Genomic DNA, 21,841 nt, shown 5'->3' with positions numbered 1-21,841 from the left:
AAACTGCTATCTTTTAATTAGAGATTTTTAGAACTCATCTGTGAACAATTAAATACTGTTCTATCACCACAAGTCTGTTTTCAACAGAAAACATCAGTGAAGTAATACTGGCTCAATCCCAGATGGTTTCATTAAGAAAATGTAGCAAAACTACCAGCTAAATTAAGATGAAAAATTAAATGCTTTATAGGTAGTTACTGAGAGCATTTATTTATTTATAATGATTTATACGGATAGGCAACAGAAAATATTATATGCATTTTAAAAATAATTTTATTTTTAATTTCTTAGAATCTACCTGTATGGATCATTGCTGCAAAAATATATATAAGAATCAAATTGACAAATGAAATATGATGTTGATTTTCTAAAATATAAGGTATAAAGTGCATTCTAAAATGTCTTCCAGCCCTCAGAAATTATTTAGTATCTGTATGTTACACAAGTGAAATGCATCATATTTATTAATAAGGCATATTTATTTACACATTAAACTGGCTTAAATCAAAATGTTTCTGATATTTATTTCTTTACACAATTATGCCTCTTGATTAATTAGCATTTTTGAAAAAGAGGTTTTTTTGTCTAGGCTTACAAGATAAAGTAGCCTCTGAGTCAGTGAATTCACTCTCAAGTGGGATGTGTATACAATACATAAGCTTCTACCTTTTAACTTTTGGGTTAGAATAAGGAAGAGAAAGAAACCGATATTTACTGAGTAGAAGGAAGTATATGTGCTTTAAATCATTGTTTTCTTCCCCATTTTACAAATGGGGGAAGGATCACTAAGGGTCACACAGACAGCAAATGGTGGAGTCAAATTTCATCTCTTGAAGTGTTCCCAAATTCATAATTTGTCCATTATAAACACTGTCTTCCTATAGGTTTAATTTTAATGACATAAGTTTTTAGTGGAAACTAATGTCAACATATTACCATGGAGTGTAGAATTTGGGAAATTTTCTGGATATACCTTCAATTCCAGTTTTATTCGGGATAGTAATATACAAAAATACTGAAAATCTAGCCTCCTGGAGATATCCCACATATTCCTGAGGACAAAGTGGCAGGAAAGAAAGTCCCTAAAATATGTCTGTAGCTCTTAGGAGTCTTCTGAAAACCACTAAGAAATATCTATAGTTATTAGGTTACATACTATTATAGGCATTTTAAATTACACTGGCCATAGGCCAGTAAAAAGCAATTCTTTGGAAGGCACGATACTTATTTATTAAAAAGAGAGAAAGAAAACAATGTAGTAGTTTTAATGTCAATGATTTTAAATAGATCAGATTCAACTAAATGTGTAAGCCAAAAACATTTTTATTTTATGTCTATTATTACTTTCTCACATCTTTTGCCCCTCATACTTCTACATTCTCCCAACTGGCAATTTTGCTTGAGGGTCTCAAAACTAACTCATTTTGTTTTAACTAATTAAAGAAAATCTTGGGTAAAATGCTGATTATATTAGAAAATATGAGAAAAATCAATGCATATTTTAATTTTTAAGGTGAAACTCACATAACATAAAATTCACCATAGTAAAGTGAGTCATTCAGTGGCATTTAATACATTCACAATGTTGTGAAACTACCATCTCTATCTAGCTCCACAACATTTTCATCACCCAGAAAGAGACCCCATACCCTTTATAGAGTCACTCCCCATTTCTCCCTACACGAACCCAAAGCCACTCTGCTTTCTATATCTACTAATTTTGCTATTCTAAATATTTCATATAAATGGAATCATACAATATGTGACCTTTTATGTCTGGCTTATTTCACTTAGCGTAATATTTTTGAAGTACATCTATGTTGCACATTCCTTTTCATGGCTGAATAATATTCCATTGTATGGATATACCATAATTTGTCCATTTATTATTGATGGACACTTGGATTGTTTTCATCTTTGGGCTATTGCAAATAGTGCTTCTATGTTCATTTGTGTACAAGTATTTGTTTGAATATTTGTTTTCAAACACTTTGGGTGTATACCTAGGAATGGAATTGCTAGGTTATATGGTAGTTATATGTTTAATTTTTGAGCATCTGCCAAACTATGTTCAATAACAGCTGTCCATTTTACATTGCCAACAGCAATTAACATGAGTTCCAAGTTCTCCATATCCTTGCCAACATATGTTATTTTCCTTTAAAAAAATTAGCCATCCTAGTAAGTATGAAATGGCATCTCATTGTACTAAGCATACTTTCTTGTCCTTGTTTGCCATTTGTATATCTTCTTTGGAGAAATGTCTGTTCAAACATTTTGTCCATTTTAAAAATTTGGTTGTTGAAATTTTACAGTTATTACAAAATATTGGCTATATGTGTTGTACAATACATCTTTGAGCCTATCTTACACCCAATAGTTTGTGCCTTCCATTCCCCGTACCCTATATCGCCCCTCCACTGCTCCCCACTGGTAACCACTAATTTGTTCTCTATATCTATTAGTCTTCTTTTTTGTTATATTCACTAGTTTGTTGTATTTTTAGATTCCACATATAATTGGATACTTGACCCTTATAAGATATTTTATTTGCAGATATTTTATCCTATACTGTAGGTTATCTTTTCACTTACTCTGATGCACACAATTATTTAATTTTAATGAATTCCCATTTATCTATTTTTTTTCTTTTGTTGCTCATGCTTTTGGTGTCATATGCAAAAACCATTGCCAAATCTGTGGTTGTGAAGATTTAGCCCTATGATTCCCTTCAGAGTTTTGTAGATTTAGCTTTTCTATTTAGTTTTTGATCCATATTGAACTAATTTTTATTAGTGTTGGGTGTCTGACATTCTTTTGCAAACTTAGCTTTTGTTGTATTGAAAACTCTGCCCTGATATACCTTTGTGCCTTACCCTTCATGTAGTTATTGTTATAAATTACATTTTTGTACATTGTATGCACAATGCATAGATTTATAATGATACATTTACGTTTTAAATCACATAGGAGTAAAAGAGGAGCTACAAAGTAAAATACAGTAATACTGACTTTTATATTTACCTATGGAGTTACCTTTACCAGTGTACTTTATTTCTTTGTATGGCTTCAGGTTACTCTCAAGAGTCCTTTAATTTTAGCCTGAAGGGCTCCCTTTAGCATTTCTTATAAGACAAGTCTACTGGCAACAACTCCTTTAGCTTTTGTTTATTTGGTAATATCTTAATTTTACTCTTTGTTTCTGAAATATAGTTTTGCCAGTTATAGTATTCTTGATTGACAGTTTGTTTTTTCCCCAGTTAGGTAGGAAAGACAAGGGTGAATTAAAGTGCCACAAAGCTCTCCTACTGTGTTTAAGTCATCTTTACCTTGATTCAGCAATTGCTTGGTTGCTATAAACGGTTGGTTATTTTCCGGAGTTTTGACAAGTTGATTCTGATAATTTTTACTTATTTTTTTGTTTCTATGGAGGGTCAGTTTCTTGGAACTCTCTACTCTGTCATTTTCACTGACATCACACAATAATAGTTTCTAAACATTTGATATCTTCATGTAGCCATGTAACTTTAGATTCCCAACATCACATTCCTGTAATGTTTCTTCTGATGATCTAATTGTGGCCAGTGCTCATTTCTGGTTTCATAGATCCCTCTCCTTCAGACTCCCCAAGCTGATTTCATCCCAAATGCTCAAATATCACATTTATGTTTGCTCTTCTGGCTCTTGGCTGCCTGTGTCAAGATCTCCATGTTCTCAAGGTGTGAAGCAGAATTCCAGCAGCCTCCAGGATGAAGGTCTGCATCATCACAATGCCCAGCTCTGGTCTCAGTGCCTAGAGGACACAGAATACCTTGACTTGGCCCTTCCTGCCACATGTGCATCTCTGAATGATTATTCAACATTAGAATTCACTTAGAAAGTTATCGGCCAGCATCACACACCAGGTTTTTTTCTCTCCAGCAGGAGTTCTTACGTTCCCACAGCAGTTCAGGGGCTCTTTCCCTTGGCATTTCAAGTTACAATTTAGTTGCCAAGAGACGAGATCACATGGATGGATGTGGGAGCCACTGTGGCTTAGAAGTTTGTCTTATCTCACAAATAGGAGCAATTATATCTTGCAAAATGTTCTGTGGGTATAACTTCTATGGTCCTGGCAAGGGACAAACCTAGTTTGCACTCAAGGAAGTCACCAGTTAGGGCTTCCCACCAAGTATTAATAAATCCTTCACACTCTTCCCAACCCAAATGCAGTTTGCGAAAGAGGAGTTATTTTCAATCATAAGCAAAATTGCCTAATAACACAACTAATATTCCATCTTTATTACATGCCTAAGAAACAGCTGTAAGTTACACCAAGTTTAAATTACTCTATAGAGAAGATGTTTGCTAACCCATTACTCATTATTTCATTACATATACATGATAAATCATTCATAATTACATATATAAAGATAATTTTGAGAGAGAAAAAGAATATATCTATTTCTATATAATGTGATATTATATTTCTCATAGACTTTGACTACTATTGTCCCTATATATTATTTTCCCACTATACTTATGCCAAAAAGATGATTAAAATATTAACCAACCCACAATCATTCCATGTCGTTAAAGATCATGTGTGAAAAAATTCACCAGATTATTTTATCCTTTTGTATTGGCTATAAGGATTTACTTATACATGTTTAGAGAGCTTGGAAGTATTTGGAACAGTCTAGTTATTTATTAGGCCATAAATATGAATGGGTGATAGGAAGAGCCATACAATGGTAATTTTTGTTTCAGTTTTAAAATATATCTAATTTTTATATTTCAAATTGAAATTTAAAAATCTCTTCTCAAAGTAAAACATGCTAGTGAGAAAAAAATGGCAAAATACCATATAATGGAAAACGAAAGTATAATTCTTCTGATTTTTACCTTACGAAGAGAAATATTCATTGACATTTGTGTATTTTCTAGCATTTTTAGTCTATTTCTATAGATGCAGATACATTTAATTATATTATAAAGTTATTAGCATGCTATTTTTAAAACTAGCATTATAATACAACAATATTCCTAATATTTTAAACTCTTAGCATTATTGGTAGTAGCTGCATAGTATTTTCTTATAAAATTGAACCATAATTCTTAACTATTCTTCACTTTAGGCCACTCAAGTTGTTTGTATATTTTTTAAAATAAAAGTGTCAATATTTCTTAGACTCAAGTTTCCATTGCTTTCCCTGTATACCAAAGATCTTAGTGAGATTTTTGTTAGCAAACTTTCAAAGCTTCCTATTGTATGAGGAAGTTAATCACTGCCATCCTGTGCCAATTCAATTTGAGAAGCATTCATGAGCACTTAAAATGCATGAGACACTTCTCATCCAGCACTTAAGAAAATGAACTGAATGGTTGGAAAATCAGTTTTAGACATAACACATACAGATTGCAAAGACTTTTATATTAGAACTAGAATGAGATTTTTGTCCACAAAGAGAAACTTGAGTTAATGGAATCTAAAGAATGAGAGGCCTTGGGGAAAGATATTGTTCAGATCTGATATGCCATTAAGAGATTAGATGCTTTTAAAGCTGCCAAGAGAAAAGTCCAAATGATACACATTCATGATAGTAATGGGAAAAGAAATTTAAAAAAGAATCTTCCACAGATTCACTCAGCATAAAGCCATTGATTAAATAATGACTAGAAGGAAATTACACATTGAAGTGTGATACCATTCACTTGAATAACAACCTTCCCTGAAGAAATATATTTGCTAACATTCTAATAGAACCCAGTGCATATTGTCTTCCAAGAGAGTTAAATTGATTCAAGAAATAGAGATGGTGATTTAGTTGTAATTCTTTGAAGGTATTGCTCTATGTAAGATAGAAAGCATACTTAGATTTTTCAAAAATCACTGAAAGCAATTCTTGATAGAAACAACTATTGGGAATTTAAAGGAAATTTTTAGCCTGTGGAAACAGTAATAGTGAGTAACATATTAACTTACTAAGATATATGAAAATAGGAACAGAAGTATTGGACCAATTCAAAGGAGTAATGGATTTACTTGTAGTAGAGAAAACATTTAAGAAGGTAATTATTATTAATGTTCTAAATACATATTTTATTTAGTAAAAACTAACTCCATCTTAAAAGATGACATTGAAAGCATCAATCTTAGGATGCAAAAACTAGAAGGGACTTTATACATCATCAGCATCTTCATCTGAGGAAACAAAGGTCTAAGAATTTGATATTAATTATCCAGTCACACATCTAGTAAGTAGGTATATAAGCCAAGATTACATTCAGCAGCAAATAAAAGTAAACTCAGATAAAGTTGGCTTTTATTTATTTTTTTCCAAACTACATAGGTAATCAGTCCTAGAATAATGCAGTAATTCAATGATGCTATTGGGAATGGGGATCTTTTCATTTTTTGCTCTGCTATCTTTAGCATCTAGGCCTTCTCTGCCAAGCTGACAACCTTACAATTGAAAGATGGTTGCTTCCCACCTAAGACTCCCAATTACACATGGGTAAGAAATGAAAAACATGGTTAAAAAAAATAAAGAATTTTTCTTTAATGAGGTTTATTTTTTTGTAGGCATATCCTCATCAGAGGCACCTGCTTACAATTCAATTAGTGAGGCCTGTGTCACATATCCACTCTTATTACAGGGAGGCTGAAATTTTTATCATTTTAATTGAATATCTTCCTGCCCGCCCCACCTCCCCCCAAACTGGAATTCTACTAATGAATTAGAAGGATGTAATTGATAATGTGAAGGCAATTTGCATTGTTCAACACAAACATCATAACTAGATACCCATCTTCTGGTGAAAACCTGTATTAATCAGAGTTCTCCAGAGAAACAGAGATAATAGAATATTTATTTATCTATTTATCTGTCTATCAATCTGTCTATCTCTCTATCTGTTGACTTGTTTTCAAGAATTGGCTCACACATTGTAGGAGCTGACAAGTCCAAAATCTGCAGGGCAGACTGCCAGTTTGGAAACCCAAGAAAGAGTTGATGTTGCAGTCTCAAGTCCAAAGGCTGTCTGGAGGTATAATTCTTTTTTCCTGGGGGACTTGTCTCATCTGTTAAGGCCTTCAACAGATTGAATGAGGCCCACCCACATTATGGAGAGTAATCTGCTTTACTAGGATTTAAGGAGTAAACCTGCTTACTCATCTGATTTAGTCTCATCTAAAAATGATCTTAGATGAGATTAGCATCTAAAATCTACTGATTTAAATATTAGTCTCATCTAAAAAATTCCTTTACAGTGACCTGTAGTCTGGTGTTTGACCAAATATCTGGGTATTGTGGCCTAGGCAAGTTGACACATACAGTTGACCATTATAAGTCTGTCTCTTATCAGTTTGCCATGCATAGATATCTCCTTAAACTATACTCGATCTCCAAAAAAAGACAACAACAGGCAATATGCTTCCTAACATGATACAACTATCCTCTATACAACTGAAAATGCACTGACTTGCTCCCCAGAAAAGGATACAAAGTTGTTGCGTGATGTTCACTCTTCTCCTTGATATCCTGTCACTTAAATACTATGATGTAAATTCAACACATCGTATATGATAAGAGAATAAGAGACGAAAGAAAATATATATATATATATTTTCATAATTAAATGAGGAAGAAATACCCATGACAATTACAGTTCTCATTTCTATAACTAGTCGTGGTCATAGTTGGTATTTATAACTGCTTTATTCCGCTACTCATTCCCTTTGCCCTCAGCAAGCACCTTATCTGATCATGGTTCTTTCCATGATGGAGTGACTCAAACCTTCATTCCTGAGGGGTCTGGGCCATTAGTAATACTGCTTGAATTGGGTGTAGTGTTTCCATCGACTTTAATCACAGGGCATGATAACTCTAAGAGACACCAAAGGGATCTCCTGTATTCCAGACATAATCTTCCTTACCTCCACTGTGGCTACCAGTTCATTGTTTCCTTGGTAATCAGAATCAATTATCTCATCTAGCACAGTACCTCCCTTCATTGCCTGTTGATACAGTGGCATAAGAAGCCCAAAGCAGCAAGGTAGCAGATATAACTTCCGACTCAGTGGAATACTTGATGTGTCTCCTGGTGGAATTGTTCTGCAATTTGGAACTAAGACTTCTAGTTCAGAAAAGCATAAGGTTGTGGGTACAGAAAGCAAAAATTTTGCTAGTGGACCACTAGGGGTAATACTGAGTGGTGCCACCTCAATTTCCACCCCTGTATGTTTGAACCCTTCAATCCTGGTTATGAGAAAAATAGCATCATATACTGGACACTAATTCAGAGCATATACAGCCTCCTAGAGAACATTGCTCCAGCCCTGCTAGGTATTGCCACCTAGTTGGAGATATAACTGAGTCTTCCAAAGGTCATTCTACCATTCTATCAAACCAGCTACTTCAGGACGATGGAGAACATGGTAAGACCAGTGAATTCCATGAGAATGGGCCCATTTCCACATTTTTATTTTTTTGCTGTGAAGTGAGTTCCTTGATCAGAACAATGATCATAAATGTGGAGTATCATGATGGTAGAAATGGCATTGGGTAAGTCCATAGATTGTAGTTTTGATAGAAGTGTTGCATGAAGGGAAGGTAAGTTCACATCCAGAGTAAAGGTCTATTGCAGGAAGAACAAAACACTGCCTTTTTTTTTTTTTTTTTTCAAGGAAGCTGTCCATCGTAATCAACCTGCCACCAGGCAATGGCTGATCACACCTGGGAATGGTGTCATATTGGGGGCTCAGTGTTGATTTCTGTTGCTGGCAGATTGGGCACTCAGAGAGTAGTCCTGGCTGACAATCAATAGGAAGCTGCAGCTCTCAATCCTACAACCAGAAGGAAATAAACTCTACCAACAACCTTAGGGAGCTTGTGAGATGATTTTTTCCAAGACAAGCCTCCAGATGAGAAAACGTCCTGGCTAACACCTTGACTGGGCAAAGAACAGGCATACTGACTTACAGAAACTGTGAGATAATAATGTGTGCTGTTGAAAGCTGCTAAGTTTATGGTAATTTGTTAAACAGAAATAGAAAATAAGCCTAATAGAAAAACTTACCTAATCACTCTATTTGAAATTGCTATCCCTCCCCTTACTTCCTGCACCCTCAGCTTAAATTCATTTCATCCACAGCACTTTTCACTACCTACTATACTATACAACTTATTTACATGTTTTAATGTCCATTTCTCTCAACTATGGTGAAAATTTCGTGAAACAAACAGAGATTTTTCCTCCTTTGTCACAGATATATCAACTGTGCTTAGAATAACAGCTGACAAGTAATGGACACTCAAGGAGTACTGGCTGAAAGACAAATGAAAATCTGTATCACATCCCAATAAGCCTGTCCTAAAGAGTTAGAAAGCTTGAATAACATATAGAAGAGTAAATATAGGAGATAAGTCACAGGAAGTGTTCCTGGAAATCCTGATTCCAGTCCGGTTCTACCACTTGTACGCAACTCTGAACAAGTCTAAAACTTGCTTAACTTCAGTTTTGTCATCTCTGAGTATGGATGATAATGCTAGACCTGTTTGCTCACATGCTTATTTTCAGAGTCAAAGTAATGTATATAATATTGCTTAATAAACTTTAAGGAACAATATTAATTCTAAATGAAGAAATACAGGTGGCCAATATATATGTAAAAATATTTCTGCTTCCTAGTAAACAAATGAATTATAGGCAAAACATTAATGATATATCACGTATTGACTGCCAATTAAACAAATTTAGTAGGGATGCTACCCAATATTGTGTATATTCCCAATATACTGTTGCGAAGAGTGAAATGATGGTATAAAGCTATGAATAGCAGTTTGGAAAACATCAAAAAAGTGCATGTTTATCTTTTATTCTAGCAGTTTTTCTTGTAGGAACCTGCCTTTTGGGTGTAATTAGACTAGACAGGTGTACAATATATAGATATAAGAATGTTCATAAAAGTTTTGTTTGCAATTGTAAAACAATGTAATTTACCTAAATGTTTAAACACAAACTGATGTGTTATTTAAATGGTATCTTTCTCTCTCTCTCTCTTTTTCTCTATCTCTCTTTCTCACATTGAATAAACCTTTGCCACTGTCTTAACACCACCATTAACCTGAGACTAGGATCATTATAACTTTCCCAACCATCCAACTCAATGGGTTTTCCTGAGACCATATCTGAGGATTAGTGACCTGTGTTGCCCTTGTGACATTCTGTTTCTCTATAGACTAAGAGAAGTAAATCAGTGGGAAAGTAGAGTAGACCCTATGAAATGGTATCATAACCAAATAATATTGATTCTTTGTTTTTTCATTCCTTATTGCATATTTTCAAAGTGTACATTGAATTATATGTGAGCGTACATTATAATTTGTTTTGTAATGCAGTAGCTAGGCCACACAATTTCCTTTTAACATACTTTTAATTTTCTAATTCTTGCTGACTGTCATTCTTGTCTTGACATTTATCACTAAGGATTTCTTTTGAGTGATTCTCAGTAAATTGTTGAGGAAGCTTTTGAAATAGCATTGATATTTCCATAAGCCTCACAGGTATTATCTTGTATATTCATTTGTGTGGAACTTAAGTTTTCTTTCCATTTGGCATTCTCAAAAGAATTTACTTGGTTTCTATTTTTTGCCTTTCAAAATTACTCTACTTGATATAAAATATGATGTAGGACTTTATTTTTCTGCAGAAAAATGCAAGAAAGTATATAAAGACTGATAAATTTTATCCTAAAACTGACCAGAGTATTTGACCAGGCTTATAACCTCTGCAACTAAATAGTCCCTAAATGTTAGTCAAGTTTATTTACCTTGGTATCCGGAAGTCTGTCACTGAGATAAGAAAATTATGTGTACATAGAGGGAGATTGAGATCAACAGGAACACTTAAATGTAGTTTGGTGCTCCTTGACAACCTCTACAAGACTAAAACAACATTTGCATTCTTCACGTTGCTGTATACCTGAAACTAACACAACATTGTAAGTTGACTATACTCCAATAAAATTTTAAAAAAATAAATAAATGTACACAGTTCCCTAAATCATCATTTAGGGGCTGATTCCAGCCATATCAATCACTCGGTTATATCACAGATAATACAACACTACTGGCATTTGACAATTGACAGACTCCTTGCTTTTTAACTATTATGTCAGTGGAAATGGATTAGGTCAAATCATAATGGTTAATTTGAAACAGTAAATAGTGAAATTCTTGGCGTTTCATATACTTGCTTTAGAAAAGCTTAGCTTTTTGTTAGAAGCACTGTACTTTTAACTTGCATATATATGCATATTTATATAATAGAAATTAACATTTATTCTAAAAATTTTATTAAAAATAGTCAAGTCTCTCTTTCTTGATTGTTGTCTCCAGTTACCCAAAGAATCTAGTAGGAAAAAAAATTATGTCTGCTTCTTAAAATATCACTATTTATAAATAGAATTTTTAAAAAATCTTTGAATGTTAGTTCTTTTATTGGTATTGCAACTTTCTTGCTTTATTTTACTTGGCACTTTGATTCTTTTAAATGTTTATTTTAGAGAACTAATCTTCTACTTTCTTTCAAATCCTCTGTTAGCATCTTCCTCCTAACCCAAACCCTCTCTTGATTGAATATCTGTTTCTTACAGTGGCAGGTGGTATTTCTCAGTAAAGGTAATGCATATCCTTTAGGTCACTCAATTATGCGCATCCAATAAATCACTAATTTTACTTTTCCTCTCCACTGCAACTCCCTTAGAAAAGGCTTTTATTGTTTCTTACCTGGTTCATTGTGATATTCTATTTATTGGTTGCTTTGTCTTTAATCTTGTTCTATGGCAAAGTTTCATGCATACTGATGCCAAAAGAATCTTAATAAAATAAAAGTCCTACTGTGGCACTGCATTGTTTAACTCCTTCAATGTTTCCTACAGTCACATTTAGTCATATGATAGACAGGGTTCCCCATGATTTGGTTGGACCCCATAATTCATCAATTCTCCTTACTTCCACAAATACACTCTGCTCTAGCCATCCTTCTTTACATCGTGTATTTTTCTTTTAGAGTATGCATGCTTTTATTTCTATGTTTATACAAAAGAGTTTTCTTTTCCCCCAAATATCCTCTCACTTCCAACATCCAACCCTTCTTCTTCATGCTCTTTTATATCCTTTAAGACCCAGATCAGATGTGACTTTCCCCAGGTAGCCTACCTGGGGATTGTTGGGGCAACCCTGTTCTGTCCTCGTATGGCACAATAAGAATATCTCAACCACTGATTGCCATTATCTCTTCCTGTGTGTCTTTTCTCCCTATTTTTGTAAAATGCATATAAACATACACTCACACACACTTGCCCACACATATAGTCACAGACACAGAGACACACACCAGATAAAAGTAAAAACATTTTCTTTACTCTTTGAAAAATATCCCAGCCATTTACCAGAATGACCATTGCTGGTGATCAATAAATTGTTGAATGAGTCTTGATATGACTTCAAGATTTTAGGAAATACAGATGACCAAGACTATGAATATTTAAAATCTAGAATTAAAACTTTCTTGCCATAGTATCTCTAATTCTACATATTTTTAATAACAAATAATTTAATATGTATTATAAAATTGTAGCTACATTTGTTATGATGCAATGATATATGTCAAAGTTTTACTTTCTATGAAATACTAGTACAATTTAGCTATTTATGACGTGGGTTATCTTTTATTTAAATTCAACTCTAAATAAACTCCTTCACAAATATGTCAATGTAAATGATCTCAAAATATCTTTGTGCTATGTTAAAATAAATATTCTAGAGTAATCTCATACATATATATGCATATATATGTATATATACCTTATATAAATCCCATTAATTAAAGTATTAGAGATTATTTGAAGTTTAAGTTATGGTTCTATGTAGGAGAAATTGAGCAGACACAATCTAGGTTGACCAAGAATCTAATATTATTTCATTAGCATGACTTTTTTTTTTGGCCGCACTGCACAGCTTGTGGGATCTTAGTTCCCTGACCAGATATTGAACCCGAGCCCTTGGCAGTGAAAGCATAGAGTCCTAACCACTGGACGACCAGGGAATTCCCTAGCATAACTATTTTTGAAGTAGGAAAATAATTTGGAGGATCTAAGTGATTCTACGTAAATCAACAAATATTTACTGAGTAGGTCTTTTATAGATCAGGCATTGTTCTAAGACGCTGGCATACATCAGTGTATATACATAAGGCATTTATTAAGATTTTGTTCAACCACTTCATAAAAATGTGATTAGTATATGTTTTATTCTCGTAAAGCCCTATTCTAAGACTGATGTATCACGATTGCATAACAACATGAGCTCCATGAGAAAAAAACAGTACTTTAATCATTTTTAAGACTATATACTGTCTCTGTGAAAGACTATAGTGAAAATATTTGGGGCATGGGACCACTTTGGGGTATCTTAAATCATGCTACATACATGGCTATTTATCAATTCTATTCAAGTTGACATGTTCTTTTGCTGGCCTTCAGCCCCCAAACTGAGCTCCTTTGATACAGAAGAAACATATGCTCAATATAAAAAGAATTTACACAAAGACACTTAATTTTCTTCCCAGATCTTGAATTACTTGGGAAATATGCCTGGTATTTGAGGGGAGGGATTATTTTAAATCACATTAGTAGAGGGTATTTGCCTTATGGATTAACATAAGACATTTACTCTTAAAAAATATGAAAAGGATCAGACACCTTTCTAATATAGAGCACATCAAAATATGATGGAATTTATTATATATAACTGAAATACACAAGCTTAATTGAATTTATTTAAAAATTAGGGGTTTATAAGACTCCAACACTTCGTCTAAATTAGGCAGAGAAACTTGGCAGGAAATAATCAATAAGTTAAGAAGAAATTTTTCCTTTCCAATTTACCAGGGTATAGGTATATCTTTTGATACAGTGTAATAACATGTTTTGGCATTTTTTACAAGCCAAAAGTGCAAGAAAATATTTTCTTAGAAGTGGATGGTCACAAATGCTGTGTTTTCCTTAGATGAGGTCAAAGATGATGTACTGGAAAATTCCAACAACAACAATAGTAACTTTGACATTGCCATAGACCTAAATACTGTTAATTACTTTTGTATTTTTTAATAGAGACTCAAAGAACTAAAACAAAGGGAATTTGCTCGAAATGTAGCATCTAAATCCAGGAAAGATGAAAGAAAACAGGAAAAGGCACTCCAACGCCTGCACAAGCTGGCCGAGCTAAGAAAGGAAACTGTATGGTGAGTCTACAGTAAAATGTTAAGTTTTCTTAAAACATGACAACAACAAAAAAGGAACTGAATAAAGGGCACAAATCTATCTATTTCTGTACCCAGAGTAAGATGCTCACATTTTCATGGCTTTCTGTGGGCAGTAAACAGTAAATTGAATTTGAGTTTTATGCAAACACCTGTTTAATGCACATTTCAATAAAAAGCCAAATTACTATAATTTTAGTTTGTAAAAAAATTAATTTTACATTATTCTTCTCTTTAAGCTATCTTAGTTGAATGCTATTCTATTTCTTGGTGAAATTCAAAGCATTTGATTGAAGAAGAGACCAAAGCACCACCTCGTAGACTTTGTTATAAATGGAGTTTTAGGAGGAACTTATTTTTTCATTGAAAATTTGGAGAACTTTTATTTGCAATGATCTTTAGAACACATATGGAGTGAAAAAGAGAGGTTCCTTGCTCCATATGTATTCTTAATATATAAAGGTCAGGAAGGCCCTATGCATGTCAGAGGTAGGTTGAAATTAGTTTCACTGTGAATGAACTCTAACTGGACTATTAAAACTTTACAACTCAAAAAAAAAAAAAAAAAAAAAAAAAACTTTACAACTCTTACACTTTGACCTGCTTCTAACAGAGAGCAGCTATAAGGTTATAAATCAGAACTTAAAAATTCAGGCCAGGGCAATGTTATGAAAAGACAGCCACCCTTAGGGTACCCCCCCCATTAAATAGGCCTCTCTGATTATTGTTTAAAACAAAGCTATTTTATGCCAAATTTATTTTATACAGAATAATGTTAGGGGATATTGACATATCAAAACATTGTTTGAGGGCTTCCCTGGTGGCGCAGTGGTTGGGAGTCCGCCTGCCGATGCAGGGGACACGGGTTCGTGCCCCGGTCCGGGAGGATCCCACATGCCGCGGAGCGGCTGCGCCCGTGAGCCATGGCCGCTGAGCCTGCGCGTCCGGTGTGCTCCGCAACAGGAGAGGCCACAACAGTGAGAGGCCCACGTACCACAAAAAAAAAAAAAAAAAAAAAAAAACCACAAAAAAAACCAAACAAAACATTGTTTGAGATGTCAGCTTTAGAAAAGTCAAAATAAAATTCAAATATATCTTGAATCCTATAGTGAACTGTTAATATCAAACATAACCTCTGTTGAATTATACCAACCAGATAGTTTTATTCTGTGTAGTAAAAAATGAAAAATTATATAAGTGCAAGTTTACATTTCATATTATCTCGGACCTGTGTAATTTAATTCATTTGTAAATGTAAAGTCTAATATATTAAGAGAAGTAGAGCTGATAATAAGATATGTACAAAAGAAGCAAAACTTCTTATCTAAATTACTTTTCTTAGCATACATAAATATTTCACATTACACTGCTCCCCAGACACAGGATTTTCCCAGTAATCTGGTGCCTCTAATGAGGTGTAAATTAAGTAGTGTTGCTTCTTAATACCAAACAAGGTAATAAAACAGTCCACTGTGTTAGATATTGAAGAAATTATTCGATTAAAAAAATTTGGACAATTTATAACTTCTGAGAAACTAACTTTTTAGAAAAGCATGGAAAATTCTGCATAGCATAATTCTTTTGGGGTAAAGATGATACTTAGGTAGTTCTTTGTTTATGTGCTGGACAGTATCATTCTTTTAATAAGAGCTCACTATTTATGGTATACTGTAATTCCAAATAAATGGAAACCACATCGTAAGTATAGTCTTTTCCTATATTTACTCTATATAATGATATAATGGATAACTTCAGGATAATTTTTAAATATTAAGAACAGCCATTCCAAAAGACTCAGAGCTCTCATTGAGCATATCACCTGGCCTGTGGTAGATGCTCAGTGAACACTGGTTGAATTGAATTGTTGAACTGAATTCCCAGCCCTGCTTACATCATGACTGAGAGTTTTTCTTTAACTTCCTTCATATTCTCCATATAGGATCAATGGTGTTGAGTATTTGTGAATTAAAAGTAATTTTATTTTAGAGAGTTCCGTATTCTAAAATGCCACTGAAGAGGCCATGGGGGTAAAAAAATTCTTGGTCTGGAAACACTGGCTGAGAACATAGAAATGTCTTTGACCATTGCTGTTAATAGCTATAAAAGTAACGTCAAGACATCATCTCCAAGTTATCCCAAACAATATCCAATAACTAAATTAAACTGTAGTTCTATGGAAGGCAATTGCACTACATGAAAGTAGTTATCTTACAAAGATTTTAAAACTTGAAAAAAATCTTACGCTGACATTTCTAAGTTGTAAGTGTTTGAGTATATTTCTTCAAGTGTCCTTTATGAAAACACACTTTTGTTTCTTTTTGTAGTGCTCCTGGAAGTGGTCCTATGTTCAAGTCAACAACTGTTACTGTGAGAGAAAATTGTAATGAAATTTCCCAAAGAGTTGTTGTGGATTCAGTTAATAACCAGGAAGATTTCAAATGTACTTTGATTCATAGCGAAGAGAATGCTAAAGGTGTTACCACTGTTGCTACAGATCCAGAAAGCGTGAAAAGTTATGCCGCCAAAAAGAGCCAACTTGGAGATCAAGCCCAGGGGATTCACAGACACAAAATTGGCTTTTCTTTTGCATTTCCAAAGAAAGCATCCGTGAAGCTGGAGTCCTCAGCTGCAGCCTTCTCTGAATACAATGATGATGCCTCTGTGGAAAAAGGATTTAGCAGAAAAAGTAGATTTGTCCCCGGTGCTTGTCATCTTCAACTCTCTTCACCAACAGATGTGCTTTTGAGTTCTGAGGAGAAAGCTAATTCTTTTCATCCACCAGAAGGAAGGGGCACTGACAAAGAAACTGCTCAAACTCAAGAGATGAAAGAAGTTTCTAGTGAAAAAGATACATTACTATTACCTCCATTTTGCCAGTTTCAACTCCCTTCATCATCTGATGCAGATAATTGTCAAAATTCAGTCCCTTTGGCAGATCAAATTCCACTGGAAGATGTTATTATTAATGAAGACATACCTGTAAGTGGTAACACTTCTGACTTGCTAGGAAATAAATCCATAGTTCTTGATATGGCTAATGACTGTTTGTCTTTGCAAGCTACCATAGAAGAAAGAGTTAAGGACAATGATGCATCCACGACTGAAGCTGAATATAAAAATCACAGCCCTGACATGTTGGCCCCTTTAAATTCTGAAGAGGATAATATAACCCTACATAAAAAAATGGATTTATATAAAAGACCATGTGAGCCATTTGTACCCGTACTTAACAAAGATGGATCCACAGTTCTTCAGTGGCCATCAGAAATGCTGATTTACACAACTACTCAACCATCAGTTTCCTATAGCTGTAATCCTCTCTGTTTTGACTTCAAGTCCACTAAATTAAACAACAATCTAGATAAAAATAAGCTGCCCTTAAATGATCTTTCTTCTCATCAGAAGGGAGAAGACATTTGCAAGAGACCAGTTTTAGATTGCAAGGACGCATCTGTGACAGGACTTACTGATCATGAAATTGGAGGTAGCAGAAATGGATATACCCAAGTCACTCCTCTTTTTGCTGATGATACGCTCTCCAATAGCTGTGATTCTGGAAAAAATGAGAGTATGAGTCAGAGGTATAAAAATATTTCCTGTAGGATCAGAAAAACAAAAAAATATACTTTTACTAAAAATCAGATAAAACAGGATGTTCTTGGTGGCAAATACAACAAAATAAGATTGAAAGATACTAACGAACTCTGGTTCCATAAAAGTGGAAGAAAGAAAAAAAGAAGAAAGTTATGTCACCATAATTATGGAAAGAAAACCAAAGAATCAGAAACGTATTTCAAAATGGAAAGAGAAAATAGTTACACTGATAAAACTAGGAAAAATCTACTGGAAACAATTTCAGAAAAACAGTATTTAGCTACAGAGCAATTATTAGACTCACAGCAATTACCTGATAAAAGGCCCAAATCAGCATCCATATACTTAAGTGAAAATGAAGAATTGTGTAAAACCCAGAACACTGAATACAATAATAATAAGAATATTATCAGTTCTAAAAACCACTGTAAAAAGAGCTCAGTTGTTTTCAATGGACAATCCAATTCAACAATGATACGTTCTGTGAAACATAATTTAACATACTCCAGAACTTACTGTAGTTGGAAAGCCAAAACGTCCAGCTGTAGTCAAGATCACAGATGCCTAGTTCTTCAAAATGAAATGAAATGCATGAGTCAGAACCAGGCAGTTAAAAGAGGTTATAATTCTCTCATTAATGAATCAGAAAGATGCCATCAAAAACGTAGACAACATTCATATTCTTATTCTTCAGATGAAAGTTTAGATCAACAGAATTATCTACCAGAAGAATTTTTGAGGCCACCCCATGCTTCTGCTCCTTGTAAACCTAAAAGGAAATGGAGGAGAAAAAGTAGATTCCACACCAGTTTTGAAGCTTTGGAACTCAAAGAGAAGACAGATTATCCTAGGAAAGGTAATTCTTTCTTACATCACCCGGATGAAATAATAAGTGAAGACAGAAAAGAGGAAATAAAACCACAAGAAACTGCAAATGTCAAAAGGAACTCAGAACAAATGGACCAAGTAGAAAATAAACTGTCTTTGCCCGCTAGCAGTCCCCTTCCTTCTGAAACCAGTGGTGAAACTGAGCAGGTCGTAATGGAGACCACTTCTGGTGAACTGTCAGAGATTTCCAATGAACCCACCACTTCAGTCTACATAGCTAGTGCCCCAACGAAAGAAGAAATGGACAGTACCTTGCTTGAACACAAAGAAAGAAGTGAGAATACAAATATTAATGAGAAGCAAATTCCTTTCAAGATGCCTAGTATTGAAAGGAACTTTAGACAGTCACAACCTAAATCATACCTTTGTCATTATGAACTGGCTGAGGCCCTTCCACAAGGAAAGTTGAATGAGGCGTCAACTGAGTGGCTGTGTTTTAATTCAGGAATCCTTAACGCACAACCACCATTACCATTCAAAGAAGCACATGTCAGTGGCCATACCTTTGTAACAACGGAGCAGATCCTGGCTCCGTTAGCTTTACCAGAACAAGCATTATTGATTCCAATAGAAAACCATGACAAGTTCAAAAATCTACCATGTGAAGTCTACCAGCACATCATTCCGCCAAGCATGCTGGCCAACAAGGTCAAATTCACTTTTCCTCCAGCTGCCCTCCCACCCCCTAGCACACCTCTGCAGCCTTTGCCTTTGCAGCAGCCCTTGTGTTCTACCTCTGTAACCGCTATCCACCATACTGTTTTGCAGCAGCATGCAGCAGCTGCTGCAGCCGCAGCAGCAGCTGCCGCTGCAGGAACCTTTAAAGTGCTTCAACCACACCAACAGTTTCTGTCCCAAGTCCCAGCTCTCACCAGAACATCGTTACCTCAGATCTCAGTAGGACAAGTAGGACCAAGGCTTTGTCCTGGGAATCAGCCAACTTTTGTTGCTTCTCCTCAGATGCCAATCATTCCAGCTTCAGTTCTTCATCCTAGCCATCTGGCTTTCTCACCTTTACCCCATGCACTCTTTCCTTCACTGCTGTCCCCCCACCCATCGGTCATCCCGCTGCAGCCCCTCTTCTAGTCATCACTATGAAAGGGAAAGAAAATATTCATGTGAAAACTATTGCTCTACATGTTAATGCTCATCTAAGTGGATAATTGCCTATTTAAATGGTGGAAATAAACTAGGCAAAATATGGCCTCATTGATATGAAATCATTTACTGTAGGTGTAATGATGCAAATAAATTCTTAAGTTTCTGATATATAATATTAGTAAGGCACTGAATAGTTTGAAAATCAATATAATATATGCTGTATATTAAAATGATGTCTTAAAAGTATGTATAATGTATATAAAATATATTTATAGTACTGTAATTTATGTTGTAAAGTATGCTCTTTGGTTTTTTTTAACCTTTGTGTATTTGCACCTATTTAATGTTTAGACAAAGCTGATGGCACTATGTTTTGTACCATGTTCCTTGAAACTGTAAATTCAGTGAAAAAAATCTCTCTTGCAATAAATTTTTGTTAAATATTTAAGTAAATCAAACCCTTGTTTTTAGTTGGTTTTCACTATTTTGAGACTGTATAGTAACAATAGATTTTGAATTTATATTGTTTCTTCTGTTTATTGACATCTCTGAACCTCAGAGGATCAGCAAAATATCTTTGGCGCTCTGTCAATACTTAAACTGTAATACTATCTTTCAGAATAAGTTTAAGTCCGTTTGCTTTTCTGTTTGTCATAATGTTGCTTATACTCAAAGTTTACTATATTTCATGAACACTTGGCCCTCTAGATAATAAACCATGGAAATTCTTGTTAAAGTAATGTTAGCATTTGGTGCGGTGGGGGGGCGAATAACTACAAAACGTGCAAAGTATTTAGTGTTGTTCCGGGAACTATTAAACAGTACTAGTAGGTAAGAAATAGCAAGTAACCAATATAAGTTCTTATAACATTTTTGTATGTCAAAATTATCAAATGTATTGTGTTTATTTTCAATTGTTGCGGAGAATATACATATATAAGAATGTTGGCATGGATTAAGGAATAGGTTTAATTAATCACTAACCATTATATAACATCTTGGGAAGAATGGCATAAATACAATCTGGATATACTCTTAATTGAGAATCTGGAAGTGGGAAAGAGAGTGAATAAATAACTGTTCCTTCTGCAAATCTTTCTGGTAGTCATGTTTCTATCATATTTCCAAATCACGCAGGAACAATTAGAAAGTCTCCATCCATATCACCCTTCCAGATTCTGCTATATTTTTAATGACCACTGCATTCTTGTTCACTCAAGTGCTGCTTCTATGTGTACTAAAGAATATAATTATTTAATAGAAAACTAGGGAACATCACACTTCCCACAAGAGTTTCTAATGTGTACCTGCCTCAGTCCATGCCACTGGTTAAGACAAAGTCTGCATGCCTGGTGGAGAGGATTCAACTCACCATGTGCAAATGATAATGGATTATGGTAGCCTAGCAATGAATCCAGGCAAAAGAGAGGCCAACTGAGTCCTTCTAAAGGAAGAGCAACTTTTAAGTGATGCTGTATTGAAGAAATGCTTTTTCATAAGCTTACTGTAAGAACTGGGTTTCCCTAAAAATATTGAGCATAAGCATATATTCCCATAGCAGAATAATATATTGAATTCTATTGTAAGTAGAGTAACAGGGGAAAAATCTATGTTGTATACTTTCTTGATTATGTGCCATAATAATCATTGATTTAAAGGTTTTCCTGAAAAACGGTTGTGAAAGACTGCATGATTGACAAATAAGAAGAAAAATAATAAAAGAAGAAATTTTATTTCAAACACTAAGATAACATGTTCCAAAAATGGTAACTAGAATTGGAATGGGTGATTTTTCCCCAAGCAAAATATTTGAAACTATCTTTGAAGATAATATAGATGGGAATATCTACTGAGGAATGCTGACCCAGTTTTTTTTTTTTTTCCAGTTTGTTTTTAATATCAGAGCAGGATTGTTTCTGCTGTTTAAAATCAAACCAAGTGTTTCACTTTA

At 34.3% G+C, this 21,841-nt stretch overlaps 1 protein-coding gene across 1 annotated transcript in view; it reads left to right on the top strand.

Annotated features, from left to right (window-relative positions):
• ZNF804A (zinc finger protein 804A) overlaps positions 1-21,629 on the top strand; it is a 318,967-nt gene extending 297,338 nt beyond the window's left edge. The window contains exons 3-4 of the mRNA XM_067741271.1: positions 14,159-14,289; positions 16,632-21,629. Coding sequence (XP_067597372.1) covers positions 14,159-14,289; positions 16,632-19,875 — 3,375 coding nt within the window. The 3' untranslated portion in view covers positions 19,876-21,629. The remainder of the gene's footprint in view (positions 1-14,158; positions 14,290-16,631) is intronic.
• The last annotated feature ends 212 nt before the right edge of the window (positions 21,630-21,841 follow it).

This window comes from Pseudorca crassidens, chromosome 6, assembly GCF_039906515.1.
Source record: "Pseudorca crassidens isolate mPseCra1 chromosome 6, mPseCra1.hap1, whole genome shotgun sequence".
Lineage (NCBI taxonomy): Eukaryota > Metazoa > Chordata > Mammalia > Artiodactyla > Delphinidae > Pseudorca > Pseudorca crassidens.
This window is presented reverse-complemented; position numbering and strand designations above follow the sequence as displayed.